Genomic DNA, 27,378 nt, shown 5'->3' with positions numbered 1-27,378 from the left:
GCCACTAATTCTTATTTGCATGTTTATGATTGCCATAGCTACTTCTATATATGTAATGGAGGTCTGGTGGTAACAACTCCATAAAGACATAATTCAGAAATGGTTCATAACATTTCTAAAACACTTTGTGTGCAACAGATCATGTCTCATAAAATCCAGTACCGGATACTGCTATATACATCTAAAGCTGAGCTGTGTCATAGTCAACTCCGCTGCTTCATGGCAGTTCAGTAAGCATCATTTCTTTGAACAAATGCTTTTCTTTTACTGAATGTTTGAAGTAACAGGTGTTCTGTTTGGATGAACACTCTAAACAACTAGCAAATAAGTTGTCCCCCTTGTTGGGGGTTGGAAGAATTATTCAAGTATTAATTATCAAGAATTATTGAATTAGTCCTTTAAGATGCCTCAAATCCTAATTGGAAGCTGGAACTGTAGCAGTACTTAGCACACTTAGGTGCTAATCCAATTGGGATTTGAAGTATCTTAAAGGAATAGTTGAATAATTCTTCCTAGTTCTATGTTGAATATGCCTAAATAGACAGCATCCTTTAAGAGTGTAGTAGTCTTGTTTCCTGTGAGTTCAACAAGGCTTGCAAACAGAACTCCTGTTTTCTTATTTAACAGTTCTCTGAGTAGACTTGCATGTGGTGAGGCTAGTCTTCTAATTGTTTTGCTATGTAAGATGCACTTACCTAAATGCAACACTAGTATTTTGCATTAGAGCTGAAGGCCTAACATTATGGTAGTTGGAATGGGCTGTTAAAATATTATGTTGGGCTGGTGAACCTACCTCTAATGTCAATTGACTGAATTTGTGTTGTAGCTTCCTGGGAAGCTCAATGAATTGGATCACAATGGAGATCTTGCTTTGGATCTAGCCCTTGCCCAAAGATTGGAGAGTATTGCAACTACACTGGTCAACTACAAGGCTGACATAGATAGAGCAGACAAGAGAGGCTGGAGTCTATTACATAAAGCCATCCAAAGAGGTAAGTAAATAGGATATGAAGCCTTGTTAACTTGCAGTTGTTCCCAGTGTGGAATATATGTTCCAAAGTCTGTTCCTGTGTCACTCTGTAGTTGACACTTCAGTTAGAAAATTGTAGTCAAGGATGAACTTCCTCCTATTTCTTTTTTTCTTTAAACTTAAAAACAAACTCTTATTTGGGATCTGAAAGCTAGCCTGCTGGCTGGTGAATGAAACTTACGCTACATGACATCCAGAAGCAATCTAGTAGAGTAATGTTTGCTAAAGGAAGAAATGTAGGGAGATACTGAGAATATTCTAATTTGACAACACAATGTCTTTCTGACAAATAGTTGAATCAAACATGACAGCCTAATCACAAATTAAGATGAAGCCTTTTTTCTAGACCCGTGTTGAATGCAACATATGCTTCTTTGTGATTATGGTTAACAGCAAGGGTCCTTGCTACTGGATGGCAGTTTTAGGGGAGGGGAAAACTGACTGGGAGAAAGTGAGAAGCGGGTGGAGGTGCTTCTGTGCCAGTGTGAATATCTTCAAAGCTCCAGTGGATAGTAGCATAGTTATCAGAGTGAAAGTCTGAGTACAACTACATGATTATCTTGAGCTGTTCTCCACCTTAGAGTGGAAAATGCATCTTATGAGAACTGGAGCACAGTAGGACCTGGTTGCCATGGCCACAGTATTCTGAAGGCTTTGGAGCAGCATCATATTGGCTGATGGCCAAAGTCTGGTAAAAAATCTGTAGTGAATGCCTTGTGCTACTAGTTGCCTGCAGTGATATCTCTGGCAGCTCTTTCTGTTCCAGAAACCTAAGCACAACAGGAATTGTACCTATGACTGGACCTCATGGGTATTGTAGTGCTACAAATTAAAAGCATGAGTTTATTTTTAACATTAAGCTCTTCTGGACTCTTAGAAGTAGTTTAAGTTTTATAAACTCAACATACAGCTCCCAACTTCTTCCTTTAATCTTCTACGTATCTAAACAGGGTAATGCTGGTGTCTGATCCTGTGAATGAAACTTCAGCAGCAGGAGTAGGAGGCCTTCTAGGCATAGGTCAGTGTTACGATGGCTGCAGCCCTATAAAGCACTAGAAAGATTGCAGCAGGCTGCTCTTCATACTTAATACTAGCATTTGTCCTCTAGTTCTAATGTCTGCTTCCAGTCTAAGCTAGAGCTCTGAGAATGAATGCTTGCTTTTCAGTAACCAAAGCTTCAGTGAATTAATTACTGTTAACAATCACATGTTCTGGAAATGGAGCTAAAGCAAATTGTCTGAACTTGCCACATGATTCTTACTTCCTATGATCACTGGCGAGTGGGGGAATGTCAGATATGGAAATCAGAAAGTGGGTTTTTAGTTTTTACTGGCAGAGATGATACAGCAATCTGTATTGCCTAAACAGCTGAACAGTCATCTTTGTTCTCCAGTCTTGCGTTCAGGACAAGCAGCTTGTGAATGTATCTATTCAGAGTAGTCTCTGGAGTAAGGGAGACTTGTATTATCCTGAAGTCATTCTCTGCATCTTGGTGTTTCAAGTCCAAGGTTTCATGTACTGAAGTGGGCTTAAGTTCTGTCTTCTGAGAAGCTCTCAACAGGGAGTTCTTAGGAATGCTGTACATGGTGGGTCCTAACTGTTGAAGCACTTACCCTATATATAATGGGGCCCAAACTTTAAAGAGCAAAGTCTGTGTTATTGCTTGTTTATGTAGCAAGACTGAACAGATGATGACTAACTTCAACTACACACTTTTGACTGATGCCCTGGAATAGTACCTTTTGTTCAAAAATTAGTTGTATGTTTAGTATCATGATTTGTCTGATTGTGCATTAAAGCAGCAATAGATTTATTTTGGTAGAGGAACTAGCAAACTTGGTATCACCATAACAAGTAAGCTAGTGTGTGAACTTGAGTGATATGTAACCCGTGGGCAAAACACTTTTTCCAAGGGGTTGTTATGAAATGTTTTAATCCTGACTTTGCAGTGGAGTGTACTTGAAGTAACCTATTGCTAAGGCATTCTAAAAGCAGACACTTGGAGTGATTGTATGGTATGGAGGGAAATCATGTGTATCCGTTTTCTGGACTTGTATAAAGTATATAGAGTATATAAAGTATCTATCCATAAATAACCTTGTTTTGTTTCACAAAAGGAGATAAATTTGCTGCAAACTTTCTCATAAAAAATGGTGCCCGTGTAAATGCTGCTACATTGGGAGACCAGGAGACTCCTCTGCACCTTGTGGCTTCATACAGCCCCAAGAAGCATTTGCCAGATGTCATGGCAGAGATGGCACAGATAGCAGAGTCCCTCTTACAGGCAGGAGCCAATCCAAATATGCAAGACAACAAAGGAAGGTAAATACTGGGTGAAGTCTGCTACCATTTTAACAGATAATGCAGTAGTGATTAGATGCAGCCTGCTAAGAGCTTGCTCAGGTCTGACAGCAAAGCACAGGTGATCCTGGAAGCAGGAGAGGTGAATTCATTAATCCAGTTTGATACCTGTGGGTAGCACTCAAAGCAGAAAGCTGTGCAGGCTGAATGGTACCCCGTCATGACCAGTTAAACATAGCCCAGCTATAGAAAGCTGGGATGAGTTGATTGTGTCAGAACACATGGCACATAATTAATTTGCCTTTTATTGAATCACTGAACAGTAAAGCAAGCTAACTAAAATGACAAATAGTATTCCTGAAAGGTACTTCTCTTTGAAGCTGTCAGTGGAACTGAAATTATCTCAAAGAGCTAGTGTCTGCAGTGTGTTTATCTGAAGTGTAGGGCCCGTAAACTGTTTTATGGGTTAGGTTGGGTAAACAAGTACATAAAATGACATAGAAGACTTAGAGTATATCAGCTAGTCAGTTCTGATAGGTCAAGCTCTTGTGCTTTTCCCCTGAAGGTTAGCTCTTAGTGTAAAGAGTTGCTTACTTCTAAATTGACCAGAATCATGTCCACTAAAAGGGTAGATTGCTGTTTCTTTCAAGAGGTGCTTGTGCCCTTCTGAAAGCAGAGACAAAAGTTAACCCCATAAATCTGTAGGGGCATGTTGGTGACCATGGACAAAATCTTAAGTGTCTCCTTATTACTAATGTAACTCTACTTTGCTCCAATTACAGGACCCCATTACATGTCTCAATTGTGGTCAGGAATGAACCTGTATTCAGTCAGCTTCTCCAGTGCAAACAGTAAGTTTCACTTAAATATGAAATACATTGAGGGTACCTTGTACAGTGAAGATATGAAAACTGGTTTAACAACTCTTCAATGCCTTTTCGCTTTACAATAAGGCTAGCAATAGGCATGGGATGCAAAAGTGTAAAGACTTTGCATAACTTAAGATGCCAGAAGCCAAGTAAGTTTTTGCCCTACTGTAAAGGGGAAGCAAATGGCATCACTGTTTTTCAAAGAGGGCTAGGTGAAATGTAGCAATAACTTCATTTGTAGTGGAGCAAAAAGGAGTAATAAGACTCTTAAAATGTCTGAATACGTTCTTGAGTTCAACTTGGGTTCTGCTTAAAGCTAATACAGGTGATTTTTTTAGGGTGATGAAGCAGAATACTTCATTTAACTCTGTTTCTTTGTAGTTGAATTTGCATTTCTTGTACACGGTTTACTCAAATACAAGAGGATTTGCCTCTGTTACATTTAGTGGGAGCCCAAATCTACAAGGGCCACACTTCTTCTAGGAGCAATGAGCTTAAATCTAGTAGTCACTAAAAGGTGTCTTGCTTGTTTCAGAGTATTCATAAATTCTCTGAAGTAACTGGAGCTACAGTAGGTATCTTGGCAAGTGAAAGTTGTCAGTGAGGTATTAGATAAACTAGTACAGCTGTTCAGACACTTGAAGCTAAAGCTGCATTGGGGAACCACTTTTTAAGGTATAAATTGGGGAACATTAACTCTTATTTTTAGACTAGACTTGGAGCTGAAGGATCACGAAGGAAGCACAGCTCTGTGGCTTGCAGTTCAGTATATCACTGTATCGTCTGATCAGTCTGTAAACCCTTTTGAGGATGCCCCTGTTGTAAATGGAACCTCATTTGATGAGAACAGTTTTGCAGCAAGGTTGATCCAACGAGGCAGCAATACAGATGCTCCAGACACAGTAACAGGTAAAACAGAAGTTTGTATTTCTGTGTAGGTGGAAGGTTTGTAACTTAATTGCTTAATGCTGACTGCACTCTGAGGACCTGAATGAGGTTTCAAGTGCATTTGCTGCGTAATGAATGGTAGGTGGTAGTAGCTTTAACCAGAGCTGGAACACTGACAGTCCCAAGCTGAGCTTGACTTGCAGGAAGTGACAGAAAATCTGGACTCCTTGCCAGGTCCTAGTATCCTCTTTACAGTTTCAAAATGTGTAATTGCTAAATGGTAGTGCACATCACAGACCAGTATTGCAAGGGGACTACTACTAGTCAGTAGGATTTTCTTTGTTGGCTTCAAACTTTAATGTTGCAAGGTAGTGGGGAAGGTGCTAGCACACTTGTTAGTATCAAAGTGTGGTTGGAATAGCACTTTAACAGCGTTCATGGTTTTTCTTTAGGAAACTGCTTGCTTCAGAGGGCAGCTGGTGCAGGAAATGAGGCAGCATCTCTCTTCCTAGCAACTCATGGAGCAAAAGTCAACCACCAAAATAAATGGGTAAAAGCAGAAACTTATAGACTGTAGTCTGAAAGTTTCCTTATTTCTATTCAGAAATAAGATAGCAGAGATCCATCACTGTTAACCATAGCTTAAAGCAAGTTGGAACACCTGCTGAGCCTTTTGCATGTTTTCAGATATTTACTAGTGATCAGACAACAATTGCGTTCTCGTGGCACTGTTCTTGCAGCATTACCAGTTGTTAATATGCTTTTAACATTTTCCTCAGTGCCTGTTCTAATAAAGTTCTTAAGATAGGCTAACTCTGGTAGTTGAAAGTCCTAAGGACCTCCAGTTACTAGGAGTTAAGCTCTTCATGTCAATTCTTGTGGGCATAGTAGTTTAAAAGCTACTTCTCTTCATGTCCAAGATGTTAACCTAGTACCCCCTTTATTAAAGGGAGAAACACCACTGCATACAGCCTGTAGGCATGGCCTAGCAAACCTGACAGCAGAACTTCTGCAACAAGGAGCCAATCCAAACATCCAGACAGCAGAAGCAGTGCTTGGTCAGAAGGATGCATCTTCTCCAACAGCAGAGAATGTTTATCTGCAAACTCCCCTTCACATGGCTATTGCTTACAATCACCCAGATGTGGTGTCAGTCATCCTGGAACAAAAAGGTAAGTTTTTTCTGGTTCAGACAGTGATGCTGTAGTGGATCAGTATGTCAAGATGGCATCTAAACTATGTTTTGACAAACTACTAATAAAGCATGTCTTCCTGTAAACATTGTTTAAGTAGAGCAATTAATAAGACTGGCTAAACACAGTCTTAAATTCAATTTATCTGTTTAAGACTAGAAAATTAATTTGCCCATGAATCTTTCTAAATTCTCCACTATGGATAATGGACTTGAACACAGCCCCAGGCTGTATTCTAACTGTACAACTGAGATCCCTTTTCTCTCCCTGTCAAAGCATTTGGTTCAGGTAAATGCTGGAAGCAAATATGGATAAAGGCATCTTTCTGTGGTTAGACTTCTGCCTTCCCCAGCTCTCAGTAAGACTGTTTTGTATGGAGTAATGCTAGTATTGTAGTCGAGTTGAGACTTTGGTACGGAAATACTAGGAGGTAACAGTTTATTAAATGCTACTAGTTCAGTTTCTTTCTAGCAGCAGGAAGGGAGTTTGACAGCTGAAGCAAGGCCTATTTTGTCTCCTACTGTAAGTGGGATTTAGAAGAGAGTAGGTGAATTGGGGAGAATATCCTCCATCCCAGGGAGCTGAGAAGGAAGTGTGCTGCCACCATCTTGCAGTACAGCCTCCACTCCTCATTCTCAGAGTTTTGTATATGCCACTCTATTTGGAGATAAAGGGAGCAAGTTAAGCCTCTTGGCTAGAAAGTTGAACGTTTTTTAGTATAAGTATTAAGATTAGGCAGTAGTGGCAATACTACCTGAATCCTAAGCAGTATCACATCTGGGAAACTGAAGGTATCTTGCTCAGATCTTTCAAACTGACTGCTAAAGGAACAGCCTACTTCAAAATGGGACATTGCTACTGCTGCGGCTTTCAATGTGCAACTGCAGGTCAAGTACAAGAACACTCTAATTCCCTGTGGTTTCTTTGTAGCTAATGCTCTTCATGCTACCAACAATTTGCAAATTATTCCTGACTTTAGTCTAAAGGATTCGAGAGACCAGACTGTGCTGGGATTGGCTCTTTGGACAGGTATGTGCCTTGAAAAACAAGATGAGAATTTACAAATATATGGAAGCTACGATGTGGCTAAGATCTTTAAAATTTTTTTTAAAGACAAACCAGCAGATGTGTGTTCATGTCCTGGCTTGTGCTGCTAGTCAGAAGCTGTCAAGGAGACCTTTAGATAATTCTTCACTTTCTAAAACTCAATATTCACATCTGACTCACTGATAGATTTCTAGCCCTACAGCCTACCTTCTTGACTAGCAGGTAGCATGGAGCCTCTTGCCCACACTGTATTTGCAGTTCTGTGGAACTGTTCCACTGCGAACTCCCTAGTAGTTTTCATAGCAGATCACTGTATTGTCTGTTCATGGTTAACTCTGTTCTAGACACTGGTTAATACAGAACGCTGACCTTTATAAAGGGAAGATGAGCTACTTTAAGCAGCTATTAAGGGGAATGGAACTTGAAATACTGATTCAGAAGATGCTTTCTTGTCTGAAATGTGGAGGGGAATGGTTTGGGGGAAACTAGGTGTTTCTGTTTGCAGCCAAGTGACATTTCAACAGTATCAGTACATCATCAAAAGAAAGAGGTGGCATGGTCACTACTGAATCAATTCCTACTGAGCTGGAAGCAGTGACTGTATGGGGGATGGCTACTCATACTCTGGACTTGAGATGAGTCAGAACACTTAGTAATGTTGCTCTGTATGGGAGCGCTAGATGTCATCCATATGTAACAAACATCTTTACTGTCTAGGCTTTTCACTTTCCTTTCCAATGAAAGGAAACTAAAATGTAGCTTTCTGTCTACCACCGCCCTTACCTGCTTCTGAGATAAAGGAGGAGGAATTAAGCTAAACATCTAATACTGTAATATTCAAGGGAATATCTTAGGAATGTAATACCAAAGTAATGTTTGTTGGATAAAAGTCTGAAGTGATATGAAGGATTAGGCTAGGTATGGTTAAGGAGGATTCTATTACATTTGGGTTGGCAGAACTAAGCTCTGCTGTATACCAGACCATATCTTGTGTCTTCAAGCAAGACCAAAAGGACTCGGTAATCGATATTCAATAAGTCTGTAAAAGAATATTCAAGCTGGGTAGAGTCATGGGTTGGTTAGCTCATGTATGTAAGTTTTAATAGGCTCTAGCATTGATTCAGTGCACCTCTTACTGTAATTATTGAAAATTGAAGGCTTGAAGCTTTATTTATTAATCTTCAGTGTCTCTGTTTCATAGAACTGAACGTAAAATACTAATGAGCTTTAACTCTTTAGGCATGCACACAATAGCAGCTCAGCTGCTTGGATCTGGGGCGTCCATCAATGACACAATGTCAGACGGACAGACTCTGCTACATATGGCAATACAGAGACAAGACAGTAAGAGTGCACTCTTTTTGCTGGAACATCAGGCAGATATAAATGTCAGGTAAGATCTTAACTGATACAACACTCAACTGGATATGTATTTAGGAGCAGGTAGTTATGACTGCCTTTATATAATGTCTTAAAATTGGTTTCAAATCATGATTTGTGCATAGTTATGTGTTTGGTGGTTTTTTATGGTACTAGTTATGGCTGAGGGTTTACGTATGTGAACTTGGACCTATATATAGTTCCACTGGTCAGTACCTCTACTTGGGCCTGCAGAGGGAGGTTCCACTTAATTTTACGTAGAACAGAATCCTCTGTAACACTCTTATGTCCTAGAGGCATGGTACTGAACTTCTGTAGTCTGATCTATTTACTGGCTTGTGGGAGCTGCATTTTTTCTACCATCTAAAATAATTGGATGCAGCTCTAGTAACAAGATTCTGATAGAACTTGCTTCCCGAGTGTCTCTTAGGTTGATATTAGACTTAACAAAACATTTATCTGCTTACATGACTGACAGGCTTTCTTTGAAATTTGGTGAGCTCTACTGTAATGAATGTCATGGGTATGAACTACCTAATACCGCTGTTCTAACTTCAGTTTTTTAACAGTTGGTCTTTCTGACTTGCTTGAAGTGTTGCCATAGTGCAGACAAGGAAGGCTGTTCACTTCTGTGGCAGTAGGCTTGCACTGAAGGAACTCTGTTCAAATAATGGCTGCACTTAAGGAAAGGACAGTGTCTCTGAGCTAAGAACACTAACAAGCTTTTCAAACTTAGAAATCAATCACTTGCTACTAAAGGGAGGGGTTAAAGGAAGGTAAATTACATAGCTGTGATGAAAAACTAACATGGTGCGTTTGCTTGGCTGTAAAGATGTGGTCTGACCACAGCAAAAACAACACGCATGGAGATGTTTATTGGTGAAGCCAAGAATTTACTGTAACATGAGGCCAAACTTTATAGTGCAGAAGTAACACGCTTCAAAAATCTACCCATTACAGAACACAGGATGGAGAGACTGCCTTACAGCTAGCTATAAAAAACCAGCTCCCTCTTGTGGTTGATGCTATTTGTACCAGAGGAGCAGACATGTCTGTGCCAGATGAGAAAGGAAATCCTCCTTTATGGCTTGCCTTAGAAAATAACCTGGAAGATATTGCATCAACTCTGGTAAGACTGTCAGTTGACTTAATTTAGTCTCATTTTTGTGCATCTTGCTAGCAGCAATGGGCTTATCAGCAAAACTAAACTCAATGCATGAAGAGAACAGAGTAGTCTTATACCACTGTCTAACTTCTAGAGGTTTTTCTTCACCAGAAGTTCCTTTTTCTTGGGAAATCTTTTATAAACACTGTAGTGTGCGTAGCCAAGTATCTTGCAGCCACTGTGATAAAAGTATAGCATATGCTGTCTGGATTCCTGATCCTGGAAAGAGTAAGGATCTACTAAAAACATCAGTCTCTAGCATAGCAGACTTATGTAATGATCAGCATCTTGAATAAAACTGAACACTCACATGTGTGCTTTAGAGTATGTGCTGGGTTTTATTGCATCTCAAAGTTCCATCAAGGCCTTTAAAGGCTTATATTTACTTTCAAGACTATTTACTTTCAGGCATAGGTGATCCAGCAGGAGAATTCTGGGATGCAAGTAGACCTCCTTATGTCTCCTTAAGGAAGTTACTTGAAGGCTTTGTCTCTGATGTCCAGTTATTGTCTGCTAGAGACAACTATTAAAAAGCTGTGCTGATGACCTGAAAAGTACATCTTGTAACTGTACTTGACCATTTCTGCTGGTATTGGATAAGACTCTTTATGGAGTCAACACTGAAACTACTCACGTATAAACCTTGTAAATAGTTTGTAAAGTGGAGTGGAACAAGTCTTATTTAGGTGCTGCATTGCTTGAGTAAGTAGTTCTGTAGTACGAGGATACAAATATTAGGAATGCAAATATTAGAGATACAGTTACTGAAAAAAATTATCTCTGTTTAGCTGAATGTATAGGAAAGCAAGTAAATGGGCCAGACCTTGAAAGGCAATGTCTGCTGAGGCTACTTGACTTGCTTTAGGTGCTTGTCATTGCTGAAAGTGATGTAACTGTTAGCCAAACTGGCTTAAGACCTGTCTATTCAGAGTATATGGGTGAATATCTGGATTGTTAGTAAACACTACCTAATAAAGTATTACAGAGTAGGCAAATAAAGTATTTATCCAGAAGACATTAAATTAGCTTCCTGAAATTCAGTGACTGTCACAAGAATAGAGAGAGCATCTCAGATTCTGCCTCTAAGGGATAATGTTTCAGAAGCATTAGTCAAGGGCTATATAAAGTAGTAGGAGCCTGCTGGAGACAAAAAACTTCACTGCCTCATTGTGCTTCTCCTTCCAGGTTAGGCATGGCTGTGATTCAACCTGTTGGGGGTCAGGACCAAGTGGCTGCTTGCAAACTCTTCTTCATAGAGCTATTGATGAAAACAGTGAACAAATAGCATGCTTTCTTATTCGCAGGTCAGACCCCCTTCTAAAATACAAACCTTCTAATGTGCATGTACATATTTTCCTAGCATAAATTAATTGAATGCTATTTTGAGCCAGTAACAGGTATGTGCTTCATTAGACTTTTGGTGGGTGGATGGCTCTTACGGAATTCTGACGAATCTTAAAGACACATTGTGTTACCTATATTACTATCATGTTCTTGATGACAAGAGTCAAACTAAAACGAGGAATTTGTGCTTTTGTAGAATGTGTCAGCAGTTGTAAAACTTTTTCTGACCCTTGTTTGGAACAGCTTAAATCTGGATTAAAAGTAATAAATGGACTGTATGGTATTTGTTTTAGTGGTTGTGATGTGAATAGTCCCAGAAAGCCAGGCCCGAATGGAGAAGGAGAAGAGGAAGCTCATGATGGACAGACACCCCTACACTTGGCAGCCTGCTGGGGACTAGAGGAGGTGATCCAGTGCCTTTTGGAGTTTGGTGCCAATGTCAATGCTCAGGTATGTAGAGAAATTCTGTACAGCTTTTTTGAGGCTGATTCTTTGCCTATAACACAGTGAAAACAAACTTTCCTCTCAGCTGTGTCTTTTACTTCATAAAAAGAACATCCTTCTACTATGGCTGAGCCAATGTGATGACTGGTTGCAGTTCTACTTCCTTTCCTGTCCTTTTTTACCAGATCTAGTGCTTATCTGCCCATATGATGACTTAACTCAGCAAGCTATACTGAAGGAAAATAATGATACAGAAAACTTCTTGCAGTGTTAGTGTTCTAATGTAATGATTGAGTTCAATTCTTCTGTCCCTAGTGTGAATTAATGGCAGGAGCAGGGCTGTATTCTGCTGTAATTGATCATTAGATGAGCTATAGTGTAAAGCTCCAGAATAATCTATTTTGTTAGTATGTTTGGGAAGTGTCTTCTGTTAGAGTAAACCGAGGTGATGTAAGTATGAATTACACTTCATTTTTTATTATGGTGTAATCCTTAAACAGAAGCTTGACAAATAGCAACAGAAGAAATAAACGTATTACACTTCTAGGCCCTGATGCTATTGAAAATGACATCAAAATGAATGACACAACACATAGTCACAAAGCAGCCATGACTGTAAACTGCTGCTTGATACAGACAAATGATTGAACACCTTATTTGAATTTGCTAGACTTAAGTTTGAATGCTCATCTCTGCCCCCAAAATATCTGATTAAATGGGAAACATTACTCTGAGCTACTTAAATGGCTGTATAGCACAGGATTGAGGTCAACCTATTTGGAGAAACAAATACCAATTTGTTTTACTTACACTGTGGATTTGAGCTCCCACTGCAACTGTTGGGTGTCCCAGCCAAAGGCAGCTGGGTATGTCACAACTAAACTAATAAGCTTCCTCAACCTTTCAGAATTAGGGAAGGATTTGTGTATTACTGAATCTTCATGTAACAAACTTCTGCTTTCCTTCTAGGATGCAGAAGGAAGAACTCCAATCCATGTTGCCATTAGCAACCAACATAATGTTATCATTCAGCTTATGATTTCACATCCAGATATTAAGCTGAATGTACGTGATAGGCAAGGAATGACTCCCTTTGCATGTGCTATGACGTATAAAAATAACAAAGCGGCTGAAGCAATTCTGAAGAGGGAACCAGGAGCTGCTGAACAGGTAAGCTGGGAGTACTCAAAGCATGCTGGTCATCCTAGTGCACTAGTTTGTGGTAACAGGTGTTCCACTAGCAATTTCTTCTTTGTCCTTTTATGGCTTTACATGGAATGACATTTGCCAGATGCCAGTTTTCTGTAGCAAGATTTATTGGGAAACTGTAGGTGTGTACACCTACTCGCTATATGAGAGTAAGAACATCAAGGGTTAGTGTCTCATCAAACCTTATTTCATCTTGTCAGTACTAAATTGAGGAACAGGCATATATGTATATAAGGAGAAAGTTCTAGCTCTACTCTTGTCTTGTGCTGGACTAGTAAAAAAAAATCTATTTAGCTCTCCTAAAGCTATCCAAAACAGAAACCCTGACCTAAAATAAGTGAATAATAGATGTTATGCTGCACTGCTGAACTACAAAACCTCCAACTGTATCTTCAGGCTTCTGGTGTGACACTTCAGGCAGCTCTTCAGGAGTTTCTTCCTACCCTATGTAAGCTTAATTACTAGTAAAGTATTTGAGTGCTTAGCGAGCTCTTGTAATATATCTAAAACATGGTTACAAATACAGCCAGTTCTAAATATGCTTTAACATTAGCTTTAAGGCAAAGATGAACCCCAACATGCACTTGGCATTAAGCCAAAAAATGAATACACTTTGCATCAGTGTGGCAGGATTGCATGTTGCTTCCTTCTCTGGTGTTAACTGCCAGATTGACTTAAGTTTGTCTCATTTAATCAAGTTTATCATTGACTGCTGCTCTGTACTTAGAACAACAGCTGCTAACCTTTTTGTCTGTAATAATACTCTCCAGTGTGTGGTCAAGAAATGACAAGGTTATAAGGTATGAATAAAGTAGTCTAAAGCAGACTAGAGTGAGCAGTTGCAGCTGATAATTTCTCAGTTCAGTTATTTGATAGTCAAATTTATCAAATAAGTCTGTAATCTCAAGCAGTGAGAGGAATAAGATTCTACAATTCACCTCAAGTAGAGGGAGCAAGTATCTCTTAGTGAAAGTACATCCTACTACATAACAACTTGCTGTTCTACAGAAATAATGGACTTCATTTCACATGCCCTTTCTGCCACAGGTTGATAATAAGGGTCGGAATTTCCTACATGTAGCTGTTCAGAACTCTGACATTGAGAGTGTGCTGTTCCTGATAAGCGTACAGGCTAATGTAAACTCCCGGGTCCAGGATGCCTCCAAACTAACACCTCTCCATCTGGCTGTACAAGCTGGCTCAGAGATCATTGTGCGTAATCTGGTACGTACTGGAGAGTAATTTTTCCTCTACTTAAAAATGCACATTCTGCCTTAATGCATATTGTCTCTAGGCTGGAGAAGTCAGCTGAAGGTGACACCATTCTTTCTGAAACAGAACTCAGACTTGCATGAAGTTCCCTTAGCTTGTACTGCTAGCTGAGCTGCATCAGTAGCCTTTGCATGAGCGTGTTTGATTTGCAGCAACTACTAGGTAGTGTGGCTCACTTTAAAGGAGGAACCTTATCTTGCACTTTCTACAGATTTGAACATGAACACAGGTTGCAGCAGCTCAGTAATGATAGCATTTTATATATACTGGAGGCCTAGAAATATCTCTGTACAGTGGAGTTGTGTGCTTCATTCACAGAAATAAAACTGTGAGCTAATAGCCCTGAAAACATTTTTGAACATACTCCTTTTTGCATCTTGACAGCTGCTTGCAGGTGCCCAGGTGAATGAACTGACTAAGCATCGTCAGACTGCTCTTCACTTAGCAGCCCAGCAAGATTTGCCCACTATTTGCTCAGTCCTTCTGGAGAATGGAGTAGACTTTGCAGCTGTAGATGAAAATGGAAATAATGGTAAACTTCTACAGTTATACAAGTAGATGTAAACATTTCAGTAGGTCTGTTAATGGTATCTCCTAGTAGTAGAAATAGCTCACTGAAAGGGCTCACTCTTCAAAGGTGAAAAAGAATGAAGTCCAAGAAATCAAAGCTGGTGGAAGGAGTTTTGGAGAGGGAAGGTGGGGGAAGTGGAAGGGGAGTGCTTAATTTTATCAAGCTGTAATTATTGCCGACATTAACCAGTTCAGATTCTTGAAGCTTCTCTTTTACTTTTCAGCTCTTCATCTGGCAGTGATGCATGGCCGTCTAAACAATATCCGGGTCCTTCTCACGGAGTGCAATGTAGATGCAGAAGCGTTTAATATTAGGTAATTATTATAGCCTTAACAGACTGGAAGAACAACAATCTATTTTAAAATACGTGCTAGTATGACTAAATAAAGCCACAGATTTGGCTTAGATTATAATATTTTTACACTAATTTTACAGTGAAGTGTGCAGAGCATGCTGTGACTAAATTGTGTGGAAATTATGTATACCAAGAAAAGGAAGTTAAAGTAGGCAGTTGTGTGTGATGTATTGAGGTACTTACGTGTGGCATTGTTCAAGTCTGAACCAAACTTGAAAACAAGGAGAGTTGGATGAGTTACTGTAGTATCAAGCAGACTTTGATCAGCATAAAAAACCTCTTTTCCCCAGAGGCCAGTCACCAATGCATATTTTGGGACAATATGGGAAGGATAATGCAGCAGCCATCTGTGACCTTTTCTTGGAGTGTATGCCAGAGTACCCTCTAGACAAACCTGATGCTGAAGGAAACACAGGTAGGTGAGATTCAATAGCTATTAAACTTGAAAGTCAATCTAGTCATATTAAAGGTGTGTCACTTTTAAAGCTGGAATAATTGGCAGTAGTATGTTAACTACAGTAAGATGCAAACATTAGATGGAAACTTAAAAGAACTAAAGATCCTACTCTGGACTGAGTGTAACACAAGACCTACTATTATGTTAACAGGGAAGTGTCTGGCTTTTATTTTTCAGTGCTCCTGTTGGCTTACATGAAGGGAAATGCTAACCTGTGTCGTGCAATAGTGAGAGCTGGGGCTCGTCTTGGAGTTAACAATAATCAAGGAGTCAATATCTTCAACTACCAAGTTGCTACAAAACAGCTTCTTTTTAGACTGCTAGGTAAGTACTACTTGCTACAGGTGGAAAGTGTTTTTACCTTGTGCTTCTGAGATACTTCGGTGGAGGAAACAACTCTGGACATCTAACTTAGATGACAATAATTCCAGAGGGGCTGAACTTCTGAATATTCTACTCCTTTAAATGGGGGGTAAAAATACTAATTTTTCTCATGATCAACTGAAAAGTTGCACAATGCAGACCTCTCAAACTTAAAATATTACTTTTTCTGGAAGGATAGACATGGAGACTCCTGGCTGGTGTCGTAGTCTAGAGTAGCTTAAAACCTATATACTGCTCTTTAATGTGTGCTCTATAGTCACTGTGGATAATGTGATGTTGATGAAAGCAAGTATACATTGTTTACAAACAAGTCTGCAGCTACTGCAAGAGTAGTTAATTATACTGGATGCAACCTAAAACTGGAAGAAGCCTCCTTGATGTTACAGTGTACTCAAGAAGTGTTTGAGCCCATTTTGCCTTTACATTTTTGCCTCTTAACAGATATGCTGACAAAAGAACCTCCCTGGTGTGATGGCTCCAACTGCTATGAATGCACTGCCAAATTTGGAGTCACGACAAGGAAGCATCACTGGTAATATGACACATCTTGCTGTGCTTACAGGGGAACTGATTCCTCTTCCAAATGTAGCTAGGTTTGTTCCTTCTGGTGGTTTAGGAAACCTCCATGTTAATGTAGGTGTATAACCAGTAATCCAGCTGAAATGTTCCTCCCTGTCCTAGACCAGTAACTTGTGGCCTGACTAAAATCATATCTTAAGCAGTTTGTGCACTTCATATTCTGTTTTGTTGAAAATGAGAAATCACATCAAAGTTCCAGTAGTGAAACAGAGGATTTAGATGCCTGCTTTCAGTAGTGGGGCTGACTGGCTCTGAAATGGGTGGCAGATTTGGGCAGCCACTGCTAGCTTAGGTTAGGGGTGCTGTTTGTAATATGGAAATAACTGATGATGCTGACATGAGCTGCTCTTGTGTAGCTAGGATTTGCCTTTCACTAGTCTGAGCTTTTATGAAATATGCTGGGTTGGATGTTAAGCTAGACTTTTTTCTTGGCCCACTGTTCCAGAGAAACTATACATGCATCAGTTGAAGTAGTACTAGGTGATTGACTAGTATAGAAGCAGCATGTGGGTTTTGGCATTAGTATTCAATTATTTATTCAATTATTAGATGAGAGATATCAGAAGATACAAGAATACAAGATAAAAGCAAAATGTAGCATTTCAATTGCTACTGTACCTTTTTAGTGATACTGTCATTGATAAAGACTATCAGGCAGTAAAACCCTAGTGTTCAGTATGAGTGAATTCACTTTTCTCCCACCCCTCTTCTATTAACAGCCGACACTGTGGACGCCTGCTTTGCCATAAGTGCTCAACAAAGGAGATTCCTATCATAAAATTTGATTTGAACAAGCCAGTTCGAGTTTGCAACATCTGCTTTGATGTCCTGACTCTGGGAGGAGTCTCCTAGTATGCTGTGGAAGTAAAGGGATTCCCAGTCAGTGCTCCTGACAGCAGCTTACAAGCCCTCTGGATAGGGAAGAGGAGGCCTATACATGTCTTCTGCAATAGACTGAACTAATTAAGGACCCTGTTATGATATATACTGGTATAAATGACTTTGTATGACTGTAAATGTATTGGGCTGTGATAGACTTCACTAGGAATTCGAGTGGATCGTTGAAACCAAGTGACAAAAGAATTTAGACCCTCTTCTAGTTGCAGTGGGGTATGGAAGCTAAAATTGTTAGGCTGATGTTTGAATCGACATAAAACAGGTCTGTCCTTGACATGGTGCTTTGCACTGAGCAACTCTATTAAGTCCTGTGGCTTTCAGGCTGCTTGGTAGAGATGGCATTAAGTTTCAGGGTAACCAGGTATCTTTCTTTGCTTTGTCTTAAAAGATAAATGTTCCCTTTCTTTAGAGAAGACTTCATGTGAAGCTAGACTGAGCTGTTGCAACCACGGTTCATTTCAAGAAACTGTTCAAAAAATGGGGGTAGTTCCAAGCATAGCTCAAGAATTGTGGCCTTATAACAGAAAGCTTTACAACATCTGATGCAAAGCAGTCAGAATTGCAGATCCACATCTTGATACCTCCTCAGTAAATGTCTCATTAGCTTTAGCATGTTCAAGAGAAGTGCAAGATTGTTTTAGCCAGTAAATACTCTTGCTCACACCTGCTAGAGCTGTCAAAGTCTACTTTGTTGCACTTTCATATTTACCTTGCTAGTCCTTCCAATTCATGAAACTTGTGTAAATGAACATAAGTGCGCTGAAAGGCCTAAGCGTATGCTAGATGGAGAAACACTAAAACTAGCTAAGGAGTCTAACTTGCAATACAGCAATAAATGCTGAAGTGCATTATGAATCCCATGAGGGAGAGTAGCACTTTCCTTTGGTTTAAAGACCCTGGTGAACTGCTGCAGGAAGAGTCAGTAACCCTCCCAGTGTAGAACGTGCTGCACCTCTAGACATTAAATTTGGGTCCATTTTCAGCAGGATTGCTGGTGAGTGGGAGTATAGTTGGAGGCTTCCTATTAACATTAAGACTCTGGCCTTGAAGGAAGGATTCTGAACTGGCAATGTGGTGCCAGGCATTTGGATTAAGCTGCAGTATTTTTATCTAGGCTGGTTGTGCTCTCTTAAACATGCTGAATCTAAAAATCCAATACCACATTGTCTAGGTAAACAGGAAAAGTACTTTGCTGATAGACAAGGTTATGATTTTGTGGGCAAGGCTTTAGTCAGAAAAAGTGTGTACTTAAGCAAAACTACATGCCATGTTAAGGCTATTTTCATCCCAGGAGATGAACCTAGTTTAGAGTCAACTCAGCATTCCTCATCTCTATTCCATAAGCATTTATTTAATGACTGTTATCTCCAATGTACAATATGGACAAGTTTGTCACACATTGCCCTGTTTGGAATAGTGACTTGTCAGTCTTGGGGTAAGATGAGATGATAAACCAGACTGCTGCTTTTATGGGAGACTTGCTTGAGGGTTTTCTCAAACTTGTACAAGAAAAGGATGGGAGAGGGTGTAATTGCTGATATTTGCACGATGAATTTCACATCAAGTCTCACTTGATCTGCACTTTGATCTTCCAATATGCATATATTATAACTGGAATCTCCCCTCTTAACACTAGAGAAGAATAATGGACGATAAATTTGCCTCACTGTTTAATGTCTGCTGCTGTCATGTTACAACAGAATGCCCTGGGTAACACAACTGGTCTCGGTAAAACAGTTACTAATACAAATGGTGCACCTCTAGCATAATACTCTAGGTGAATGAGGTGGAAAATAATGGGGTCTGAAGCATTTAACTGCAACCTATAGTTTGGGGTTTTTGAGTGAAATAGTTGATGGAAAACACTGTACTTCTAGTCCATTGCTTTCTGATGTTTCAGAGTATCACTGGTTGCAAGTCTCTAGCAGTGAAAGATAATGATAGAGAGAAAGTGCATTTGGTGAAAGAAGTCTTGACTATAGTGTATCCCATGATAACATGTTGACTTCCTTCTTGGTTTAGAGCTGCAGTGCTGTGGAGTGGTAAGTGTGTGCTCAAAATACTGAGAGAGAGTGGTAGAAGTGTTCTTCCAAGATCACAGCCTACAGACTTCAACTTAATTGGAAAAGGGCACAATTTGTAATTACGGAAGTATTTAAACATCACTTTTTCAGTGACTTCTGTGATGGAAGGGGCAAAGGAACAGGGAGCTCAGTTCTAACAGAATAAGCAACCTTTTAAATAATGAAAAATGTAGATCTTGTGAAAATTCAGCTTAACTGAATGGCAAGTTTAAGGCTGGCTAGTTGCTCTTTTTAAAAGTAGAATATTAATTATAACTGCCTGAAACTCGGAAAGATCTGGGAAACCATATGTAATGCTCCTAGTTTGCTTTTTACAGCCAATACTGTCCCAGCTTTCTCACTGAAGTCTGAAAGGAAAGTTAAGGTTATTATTGATAAACTAATGTACAGCCTGAAGTGTTCATTAAATTTAAAGCAACTAAATTCAGCAAATTTGATCATTTTAAAGTGCCTTTGAGATGGTTTCCTTCCAGCCAATTCTAAACAGCTTTCTGCCAGAGTTAAAGGGGAAAAAACATGAACCAAAACCCAAGTTAGTTCTCTTCTAGTTCAACTAAAGAGGCTGACTCCACTAAACTGGTGGAGCTCAATCCTTCATGCACTCTGCCTAGTATTGGTCTGAACTCTCAGACCTCTGAGATTTTTGGGGAGTTTTGCTGGCGATGCTCCACAGCAGGGTACAAATGTGAGTGGAGGCACTTGGTAATGTAGTAGCGGTCAACACATTTCTAACTCCATAAACAACTGTTCTTCCTTTTTGTAGCATACTACAGTTGTGACCAAAAACCCCACCCCTCTTACCCCTGCTGTCTTTAAGTGGTATCTATGATCTTGAGACTCAAGTCTGCCAAGCATTGAACAAAAGGGTAAATGGAAAACAAACTTTGGTCCCTGGGAAGTGATGCTGTCAAACCAGGCTTCAGGCACTTCAGGGGGGCTGCATGGGAAGTCCGTGGTGGTTCATACTGTAGCTTTTTGTTCCAAGACTGGATTCCTTTTGATAGCAGTCATCCAGCACTCTTATACAAGCACAAAATGTGGTCTGGCTTAAGTTTTAATTTGTGTGTCTGAAAAAGGTGTAGTCATTGTTTCACACCACTAAGTGGAGTGAGAATGTTAGTGTTGAAGATACTAACAGAGCATAGCAAGTTGCTGGCTGAAAGCTGACAGATGCCTTAATGACTTCCTGTGCTGGAGACCAATGGCTTGTACAACTTCTCACATAGTGCTTATAAATTAACATATATACTATGGGAGGCCAAGGCTTGACTTTTATTTTTTTTTTGTGTGTGTAGATCAAATGTTAATAGGCAAGTCCTCTTTTTCCCATAACCAGCAGAGTTGGGTACTGCAGCAAACTGATCTCTAGAAAAATGTATGAGTGACAAAAATAACTCTGAACCTTCTAATACCCTCTGTGAAATAGAAAAGGAAGTCTTTGAACAATGGCATTTTATCTGCAATGTTTGTCTGGAGTCATTGTAAAAATGTATTTTTCCAATATGCATTACTTTGTTGTGTAATGATTCTACTTGTAATAAAATGCATAACTAGATAATGCATCATGAGGTGGAAACCTTGTTAAGAAAGTATCTTCTCCTGTAGCCATAGCTGCCGCTCTGCAAGCTATCCTTTACAAGCCACAAGGAAAACTAGGGATATAACATTCAATGGGTCATGACAACTTTATTCTTTGTTCTGAAATTATTCCAGGTATTCATTTTAATGTTGTGGAACTGCTACAACTGTTCTTTTGGCTGTTAAGGTCTGGTGTTCTAGCTTTATACCATATAGTCATCTTGAATGCCTTGTACTAGACTTATCTATAATCAGTCTTATGAAACAATCCGAACTTCCTACAGGCCAGAGCTGGTTCAGAGAGTATGTCAGTTCTTGGCTCATATCCATTTAAATGGACAAGCTGAGCTGAGTTGACACAGTAATAAGCTATTAGTGCATTCAGTTGTATGCTGGTGGGCAGCTTAGCCTCCTGGAAGAGCATAGAACTGCTGCAGCTTTACTTCAGGAAAACAAAAGCTTCAGTGCAATAGCAAACCCAACCAAAACATCTTGGTGAGATTGTGATGCATTAGTCTTTTATTAATAAAACTTACTGAAGTACAGATGCATGGTGAGCTTTATTAGAGCGCTGCCTGGTATTGACTTGACCCCTGTATAACTATCACAGTTTTCTTCCTACCCTTTTCTACTATGTGAGAATCTTATCTTGTTTCTACTCTAATTTAAAACCTCAGCTAATCTTGGAGCAGTTCAGGTCAGTGAGGGAGTCTCCTTGTTTGCTTTAATAGATGACTTATTCCTAGTGCAAGATAAACTTTTTCCCCTCCCCGTGTTTCTAAACACTAAACTGAGGAATAAGCTGTGAATTGGTTTTCAACCACTTTTAACTTAAAGCAACACCATCCTGTCTTGCCTTCCTTCAGCAGCTTACTTGATTTTTGTGTAGTGTTGAAGCTCAAAACCATCCTCTCAGCTTTTCAGCACTATTTGCTTGGTGCTGAAGCATTACAGCAAGATGGAACTTTCTTAGAAGTTACATAGCTGATATACTTCCAGTAGGCCTCTAACTTGTGACATTGACTTGTCCTTACAAACTACTTTTTACAGTATTTAATTTGCTGCAACTTTTAAATATCTTGAAAATTGCTGTTTAAAGCTACTTGCCAATCATTTTTTTTAATATGAGCGCTTGTTAAAGAAGATGTGTCCAAAAGCAAATGACATGCTGATACTTAAAATGTCCACCAAATTATGGAGATAATGAAGCACTGCTTTGCAGCTCTTTCCTTCAGATTTTACACGGCTTTTATCTTTAGGATTGTTATGTGAAATGAGCAGCCTGCTCCTAGCCCCAAGATGGCACAAGCCCAGGGCTGAGTTTCTGTTCTAAGAGTGTGACCGGGGACTTGAAGGCTGTCTGAGGGCTCTGCTGCTGCTCAGTTACACAGACAACTTCCACTGCTGACTAGTAAAAGCTGGCACATCTGCCTCGAAGTGCCCTGGAGGACTTCTCTTCAAGATTATGGTGGAAAAGAAACACACTGGAACCAGGTTAAAAAACCAAACCCAAAACCCCAAATGTTTATTACAACAATGATGTAGACATTTAAGTTGCTGTATGGCTCCCATCCATGGCAGCTATAGCCTCATCTAAACAACATAGGTGAGAAGTGCTGTAATATGTCCTACTGGCACTGTAATGAAGCAATAACTTGTTCTGAAGCAATGCTGCTGTGCCTCCTGTTATCTGACTAGTTATTAACTACTTACTTAGATTTGTGGGACTTTCTTGAGAGGTGGTAGTAGCTCAAAATTAATGAGTTTATAAATGACTCCCAGCTGTTTATAAATAGGTGGCAGCTGCCTTAAGGAAAAGAACTGAATACAGCTCAGCACAGATCTGTGCCACTGCCAGACCCTGTGTAATGCAGGTGTCTCTCTCAGGGCTGCAGCTACACCAGAAACTGATTCTAACAGTAGATTCTCTGAAAAACACCAACTGCTTCCCTGCAGCCCGGGGTTTTATGCACCTAGGCCCTATGCAGCTATTCCCTTGTCCTTTTCAGCCCCACACAGAAATGGTAAAAACCTACCCTGTGCTTCTGGGAGTCACTCCTATTACTGAGTTTTGCCAGCTGTGATAAAATATGTATGGACTTTAAGGGAGCTGGGCCTTGTGCGGATACATCCAGCCTCAGGTTATAGTCTGATGGACATGTACTACATGGGAGGAGATCATATACCAGAATGGGAATAGGAGGGAATAGGAGGATTACAGCAGGATGGTCATGTTGCCACATAGCTTTTGTTATTGCTTATTTAAAAATACAGCTTCCTGATCCAAGTAGTTTGAGAGTACTGAATCACAGGACCAGGATGGTGAGGTTAATATTAAACAACAATCCTCATAGGTGGCTTCCAATTATCTTCTTTGCACAGTATCTAATTACAAACACTAGAAGAGGAAATACAGCTATCACCTTTGCCTTCTGTACTCCAAGAATTTGATAAAGCTTGTATGTAACTAAACCGCACAGGTTCCTAGATACTATGTACCTTAATTGTAGAAGAAATTCAGGTTCTCCCTGCTACCTTTAAACTGTTCAGAGTAAATCAGGTGACCGGGAAGGAGCATTAGTACTACAATGCAGTAGGCAAAGTTCTAGTGACTGGAGGACTGTGTGTAAACTGAGGTCAGTGATGCTGCAGCAGTTCTTGTGGTCACTGCCTCAAAACACAACACATTGCACCCACCACTGTGTGCACAACCATCTATTTCCTGACTGCACAAGAAATCATTTTTTTAAATATAATTCAGGCTGTGCATCTTAAAGTTTGTTGCCAGATGTAAAAATTCCATGGAAATACAACACTAAGAAAGAAAGTATCCCACTGCTGATTTTTTAGCCACTAACTTGGCTAAAGTGTTTCCTCCTTCTCTCATCTCCATCTCCGCACATTAAGAGAGAGTCACAAATAACATGAAATTATTATTACTTCATTTGTGCAGACGGAAGGGAATGACGCTGGAGCTGCCCATCCGAAGTGCAACGTTTCACTGTAGGACTCTACACCAGCCTCAGATCCGGCACTCGGAGTCACACCTTTAGGACACACTGCTCTGCCAGCGGATGGCAGCCGTCATATTCCTCCAGCTGAGGATTATCCAGATCACCTCTGCCGCTGTGCTCGGTGGAGTCCGGCTCACCCCATGGGGGACCAGTAGTCCTCACGCACACACAGTGGCTCCCCCTGGAACCAGGTCGGTATAGCTTCCGGGGGACTCCAGCCCAGTCTCTGTTCACTCCCCCACTAAGAATGGAAAATTAAAATAAATTACAATGCAAACCTGTGAAAATATTTCCAGTGAAATGAAAATCATTAGATAAAAACCAAGACAATCTGGGGAAGTTAAAACTAACAATACACTCACTGGGGTAGACTTTGCTCCCAACAGCCAACATCCCACAACTTTCTGATACCTTTTTACTGGCTGTGCTTCAGAAACCTGTGGCCTGAACCTGGTTTCATCAGTGCTGCTACATGCTCTCGCCCTTCTGGGAGCAACCAACTTCTGCTTCCTGTATTTCTATTGCTGGGAACGGAATCATAGCCTTATGTAGCACAGCATGTCTAATGACAAAATGCCTTTTTTGGGGGTAGCTAATTGCTCACAGATAACCACATGCTGCCTTCTGTGCAGTGACTGAACACAGTGATTTTGAGAACTAGGGCAGAAGAAAAAAAAAAAGTCTCAATTACTTCCGCAACTACTTCATAGGGTCTCTGTGGGCCAAATCCTGCCTGTTATCCTAACTACTGCTTCTTTTAAGCCTGTAAACTCTTACACAAGCGACTGCCACACAACACCCAGTCCCAAGGCTGTACCCAAGCTCGTTCACACATATAAGTGGATTCCCCAAGGTATTCAGTGCTACTGGTAAACCGAAATGAAGACTATGCATCTTCAATGTGGTCTGTGAAATTATTTCATCTTAAAACAGAATAGTCCCTAAACTGAGAGAGCAATACAACTAAATAGGCCAAGTAGGAAATGACTGTTCAAAGCTCAACCTCATTTTTATGTGGGTTTAAGTAAAAACTATTGCAGCAGTAGCCTAGGAGACAGGCCATGAAACGGTCTGAAAAACACTAGCTAATCTTTGCATTCCTGCTAGGTGAGAAAATCTGCTCAAATGCGCAGATGACAGTCCTTATGGGATTTCCGTCCTGTTTCTCAAAGAACGGGAGGATCACCTGCACATGTGGCAAATTCTGAAACCTGATTTTGATTCCAATGTGACAGAGGAGTTTTTGCCTCAGTAATAAAATTTCTAAAAGTATCGGTGATCACTTTATTTTCCTTTTACCCACTCACCAGGTCAGTGAGCAGAGCTCCGCTCTGCTACCTCACACTGGAGAACATTTTCGCTAGCCCAACCTACACCTCTGTGCAACTCCAGACTAGGTGGAGGCTATCAGCGGTTGCTGGACTGGCAGAAAAAAAATCTAGTGACTCCAAGTCAGCAGCTCAACCTGGCATGGGGAGAACAGCACCGCTCCTCCTTGCAGGTTGGCTCTGCCTCTGTCAGAAAGCACAGCCTGAGGAATGCAGATCAGGTAAGGGACCATGCCTGGCATATTCCAGCCATGCCAGCACCCAGCACATTAAGACCAACCTATGCCCTCCTGCGGAGAAGCCAGCAGACAACAGACTACGTAGTGTGGTGGCTGCCGGAGCCGGGACATCTTCCTACGCCACTCCTGCTAGGAGAGGCAATGACAAAGCTCAGGGCATCCAAAAAAAGGGCAGAAATGTTCTGCTCCAAAGGGTGCAAGCATGATGGCAAGAAGGCAGACGTTTACCTCTGTCTAGAGCACCAGAATCGGCTGCCCTTAGCAGAGCTCCATTCAGAGTTGCAGGGTGGAAACTGCTGCTTCCTCTGCTCATTTTCTGCTTGGAACTTCACAGCTTCCTCAATCGCAGCCTCAGCCTGCCTTAAGGCTTCTGTCGGTGCCCCATTTTCATCATAGAATCTGCCCACCAGCTTCCCTGGGAGAGAAGATCAATTAAGACCACAGCGTTTCCAGGCAACGAAAATGAATAGTTCTGGTTTTTGGTTTGGTTTTTTTTTTTACATTTGTTATTTAAAGACAAAAAAAGGTGGATCTCGCCACGGCCCACTTGTAAAACCAAACTGAGCTTACATCCTTTCCATTCTTGGATCACACAGCACTTTACCCGTATTAATAAAACCACGCAGGACAAGCTTGGGCACAGACTCATTAAAGATGAGAAAGTCTACGCCACTTTCAGCTGCAGACCCCAGAAGTCTTTCCCACCCATGCACCTCATTCCCCAAAATAGTTTCCCTGCACCACTGCTCCTACAGTCTCCCGAGTCCTGCTAATTTCAGTACTCGCAGCATTGGCTCCGTGCCTTGTGCTCAGCAGAGATGAATAAAAGCAGGGCAGAGAGCTGCAGTCGACAGCCCAGGGCAGGAAAACTGTTAAGCTTCGTCTCAGAGGAAAGCGGACCTCAAACGAGGTCCGATTTAGCAGCAGCCTCAGCGGGTCGCTCACAGGTTTCAGTACGCTGGTCTCCAGCAGCCGCCCGCAGCACGGCTGGAAGACCCTCACCAAGGTGGACGCGGCGTAGGCGAAGCCCGGCGCCACGCAGCGCCGCGTGCCCCGACCCTCCATCGCCGCGCTGCAGGCCTACCCTCGCCCGCCCGCTCTCCTCCGCGCCCCTTTCTGCCTCGCGTGCGGTCACCCCGGCCAAAACCACCTACCCACAGGATCGTAGTTGTCGCCGTAGAAGGAGAGCCAGCTCCGGATGGCGAGCATCTCGCCCGGCGACAGCGCCGACACGTCGTCCACCAGCCCCGCCGGGGTGAAGTCGCCGGTGGCAAACGCTCTGGTGGCATCTCTGCCTGCGGGGCAGGCAGCGGTGAGCCCCGGCCAGGCGGCGAGCCCCGGCCAGGCCCTGCCAGCCCCCCGCCCCAAGCCCCCTGACAGGCCGCAGCGAGGCCCAAACCCCCCGACCCCCACCCCGCCAGCGGTACCTGCGAGGCCGCTGTAGGCACCGCCGGGGCCGTAGTGCCTGCGGCCGCGCTCCACGTCGAAGACGCGGCCCAGCACGGCGAGGTAGAGGCCGGGCTCGCCCGCCTCCCCGCGGTACCGGGCCAGCTCGGCGGCGCCCAGCAGGCGGTCGCGGGGAGGCAGCAGCCAGGCGCGGGGATCGAACCCGCGGCCCAGCAGCCAGGCTGCCCCCAAGCACAGCAGCGCCGCCGCCGCCGCCGCGCCCCGCCACATGGGGCCGCGCTGCCCCGCCGGGCGGATCACGTGCCTGCCCGCTTCGCGACGCCTATTCCTCGCCGCGCAGCAG

General features: G+C 41.6%; 2 protein-coding genes across 3 annotated transcripts in view; one reads left to right on the top strand and one right to left on the bottom strand.

Moving 5' to 3' along the window:
* The window catches only part of ANKFY1 (ankyrin repeat and FYVE domain containing 1), a 35,645-nt gene extending 14,053 nt beyond the window's left edge, over window positions 1-21,592 (top strand). For both annotated transcript variants that reach the window (XM_049801970.1, XM_049801972.1), the window contains 19 exons: window positions 827-992; window positions 3,148-3,352; window positions 4,114-4,182; window positions 4,910-5,109; window positions 5,541-5,638; window positions 6,038-6,260; window positions 7,212-7,310; window positions 8,568-8,721; window positions 9,669-9,837; window positions 11,059-11,177; window positions 11,511-11,667; window positions 12,631-12,831; window positions 13,918-14,094; window positions 14,527-14,674; window positions 14,937-15,027; window positions 15,359-15,483; window positions 15,703-15,849; window positions 16,351-16,441; window positions 17,208-21,592. In XM_049801970.1, the coding sequence (XP_049657927.1) occupies window positions 827-992; window positions 3,148-3,352; window positions 4,114-4,182; window positions 4,910-5,109; window positions 5,541-5,638; window positions 6,038-6,260; window positions 7,212-7,310; window positions 8,568-8,721; window positions 9,669-9,837; window positions 11,059-11,177; window positions 11,511-11,667; window positions 12,631-12,831; window positions 13,918-14,094; window positions 14,527-14,674; window positions 14,937-15,027; window positions 15,359-15,483; window positions 15,703-15,849; window positions 16,351-16,441; window positions 17,208-17,340 (2,772 nt within the window). In that variant the 3' untranslated portion in view covers window positions 17,341-21,592. The remainder of the gene's footprint in view (window positions 1-826; window positions 993-3,147; window positions 3,353-4,113; window positions 4,183-4,909; window positions 5,110-5,540; window positions 5,639-6,037; window positions 6,261-7,211; window positions 7,311-8,567; window positions 8,722-9,668; window positions 9,838-11,058; window positions 11,178-11,510; window positions 11,668-12,630; window positions 12,832-13,917; window positions 14,095-14,526; window positions 14,675-14,936; window positions 15,028-15,358; window positions 15,484-15,702; window positions 15,850-16,350; window positions 16,442-17,207) is intronic.
* Window positions 21,593-21,950: 358 nt separating this feature from the next.
* LOC126039218 (neuferricin) lies at window positions 21,951-27,351 on the bottom strand. The gene is made up of 4 exons (XM_049802007.1): window positions 27,056-27,351; window positions 26,783-26,923; window positions 25,857-26,043; window positions 21,951-24,302 (listed from the first exon to the last, which is right to left on the bottom strand). The coding sequence occupies exons 1-4, from the start codon at window positions 27,303-27,305 to the stop codon at window positions 24,089-24,091; spliced, it is 792 nt and encodes a 263-aa protein (XP_049657964.1). The 5' UTR covers window positions 27,306-27,351; the 3' UTR covers window positions 21,951-24,088.
* Window positions 27,352-27,378: the final 27 nt, after the last annotated feature.

The sequence above is a fragment of the Accipiter gentilis genome, chromosome 6 (genome assembly GCF_929443795.1).
Source record: "Accipiter gentilis chromosome 6, bAccGen1.1, whole genome shotgun sequence".
NCBI classification, from domain to species: Eukaryota; Metazoa; Chordata; class Aves; order Accipitriformes; family Accipitridae; genus Astur; species Astur gentilis.
This window is presented reverse-complemented; position numbering and strand designations above follow the sequence as displayed.

What these genes read in the sequence shown, in the direction of transcription:
- LOC126039218 (XM_049802007.1), bottom strand. Translation starts at nt 27,305, where the DNA reads ATGTGGCGGGGCGCGGCGGCGGCGGCGGCGCTGCTGTGCTTGGGGGCA. An exon ending in TGCCTACAGCGGCCTCGCAG is followed by an intron (nt 26,924 to 27,055) that starts GTACCGCTGGCG and finishes CCTGCCCCGCAG; the next exon opens with GCAGAGATGCCACCAGAGCG. An exon ending in TTCTGGTGCTCTAGACAGAG is followed by an intron (nt 24,303 to 25,856) that starts GTAAACGTCTGC and finishes TTCCATTCTTAG; the next exon opens with TGGGGGAGTGAACAGAGACT.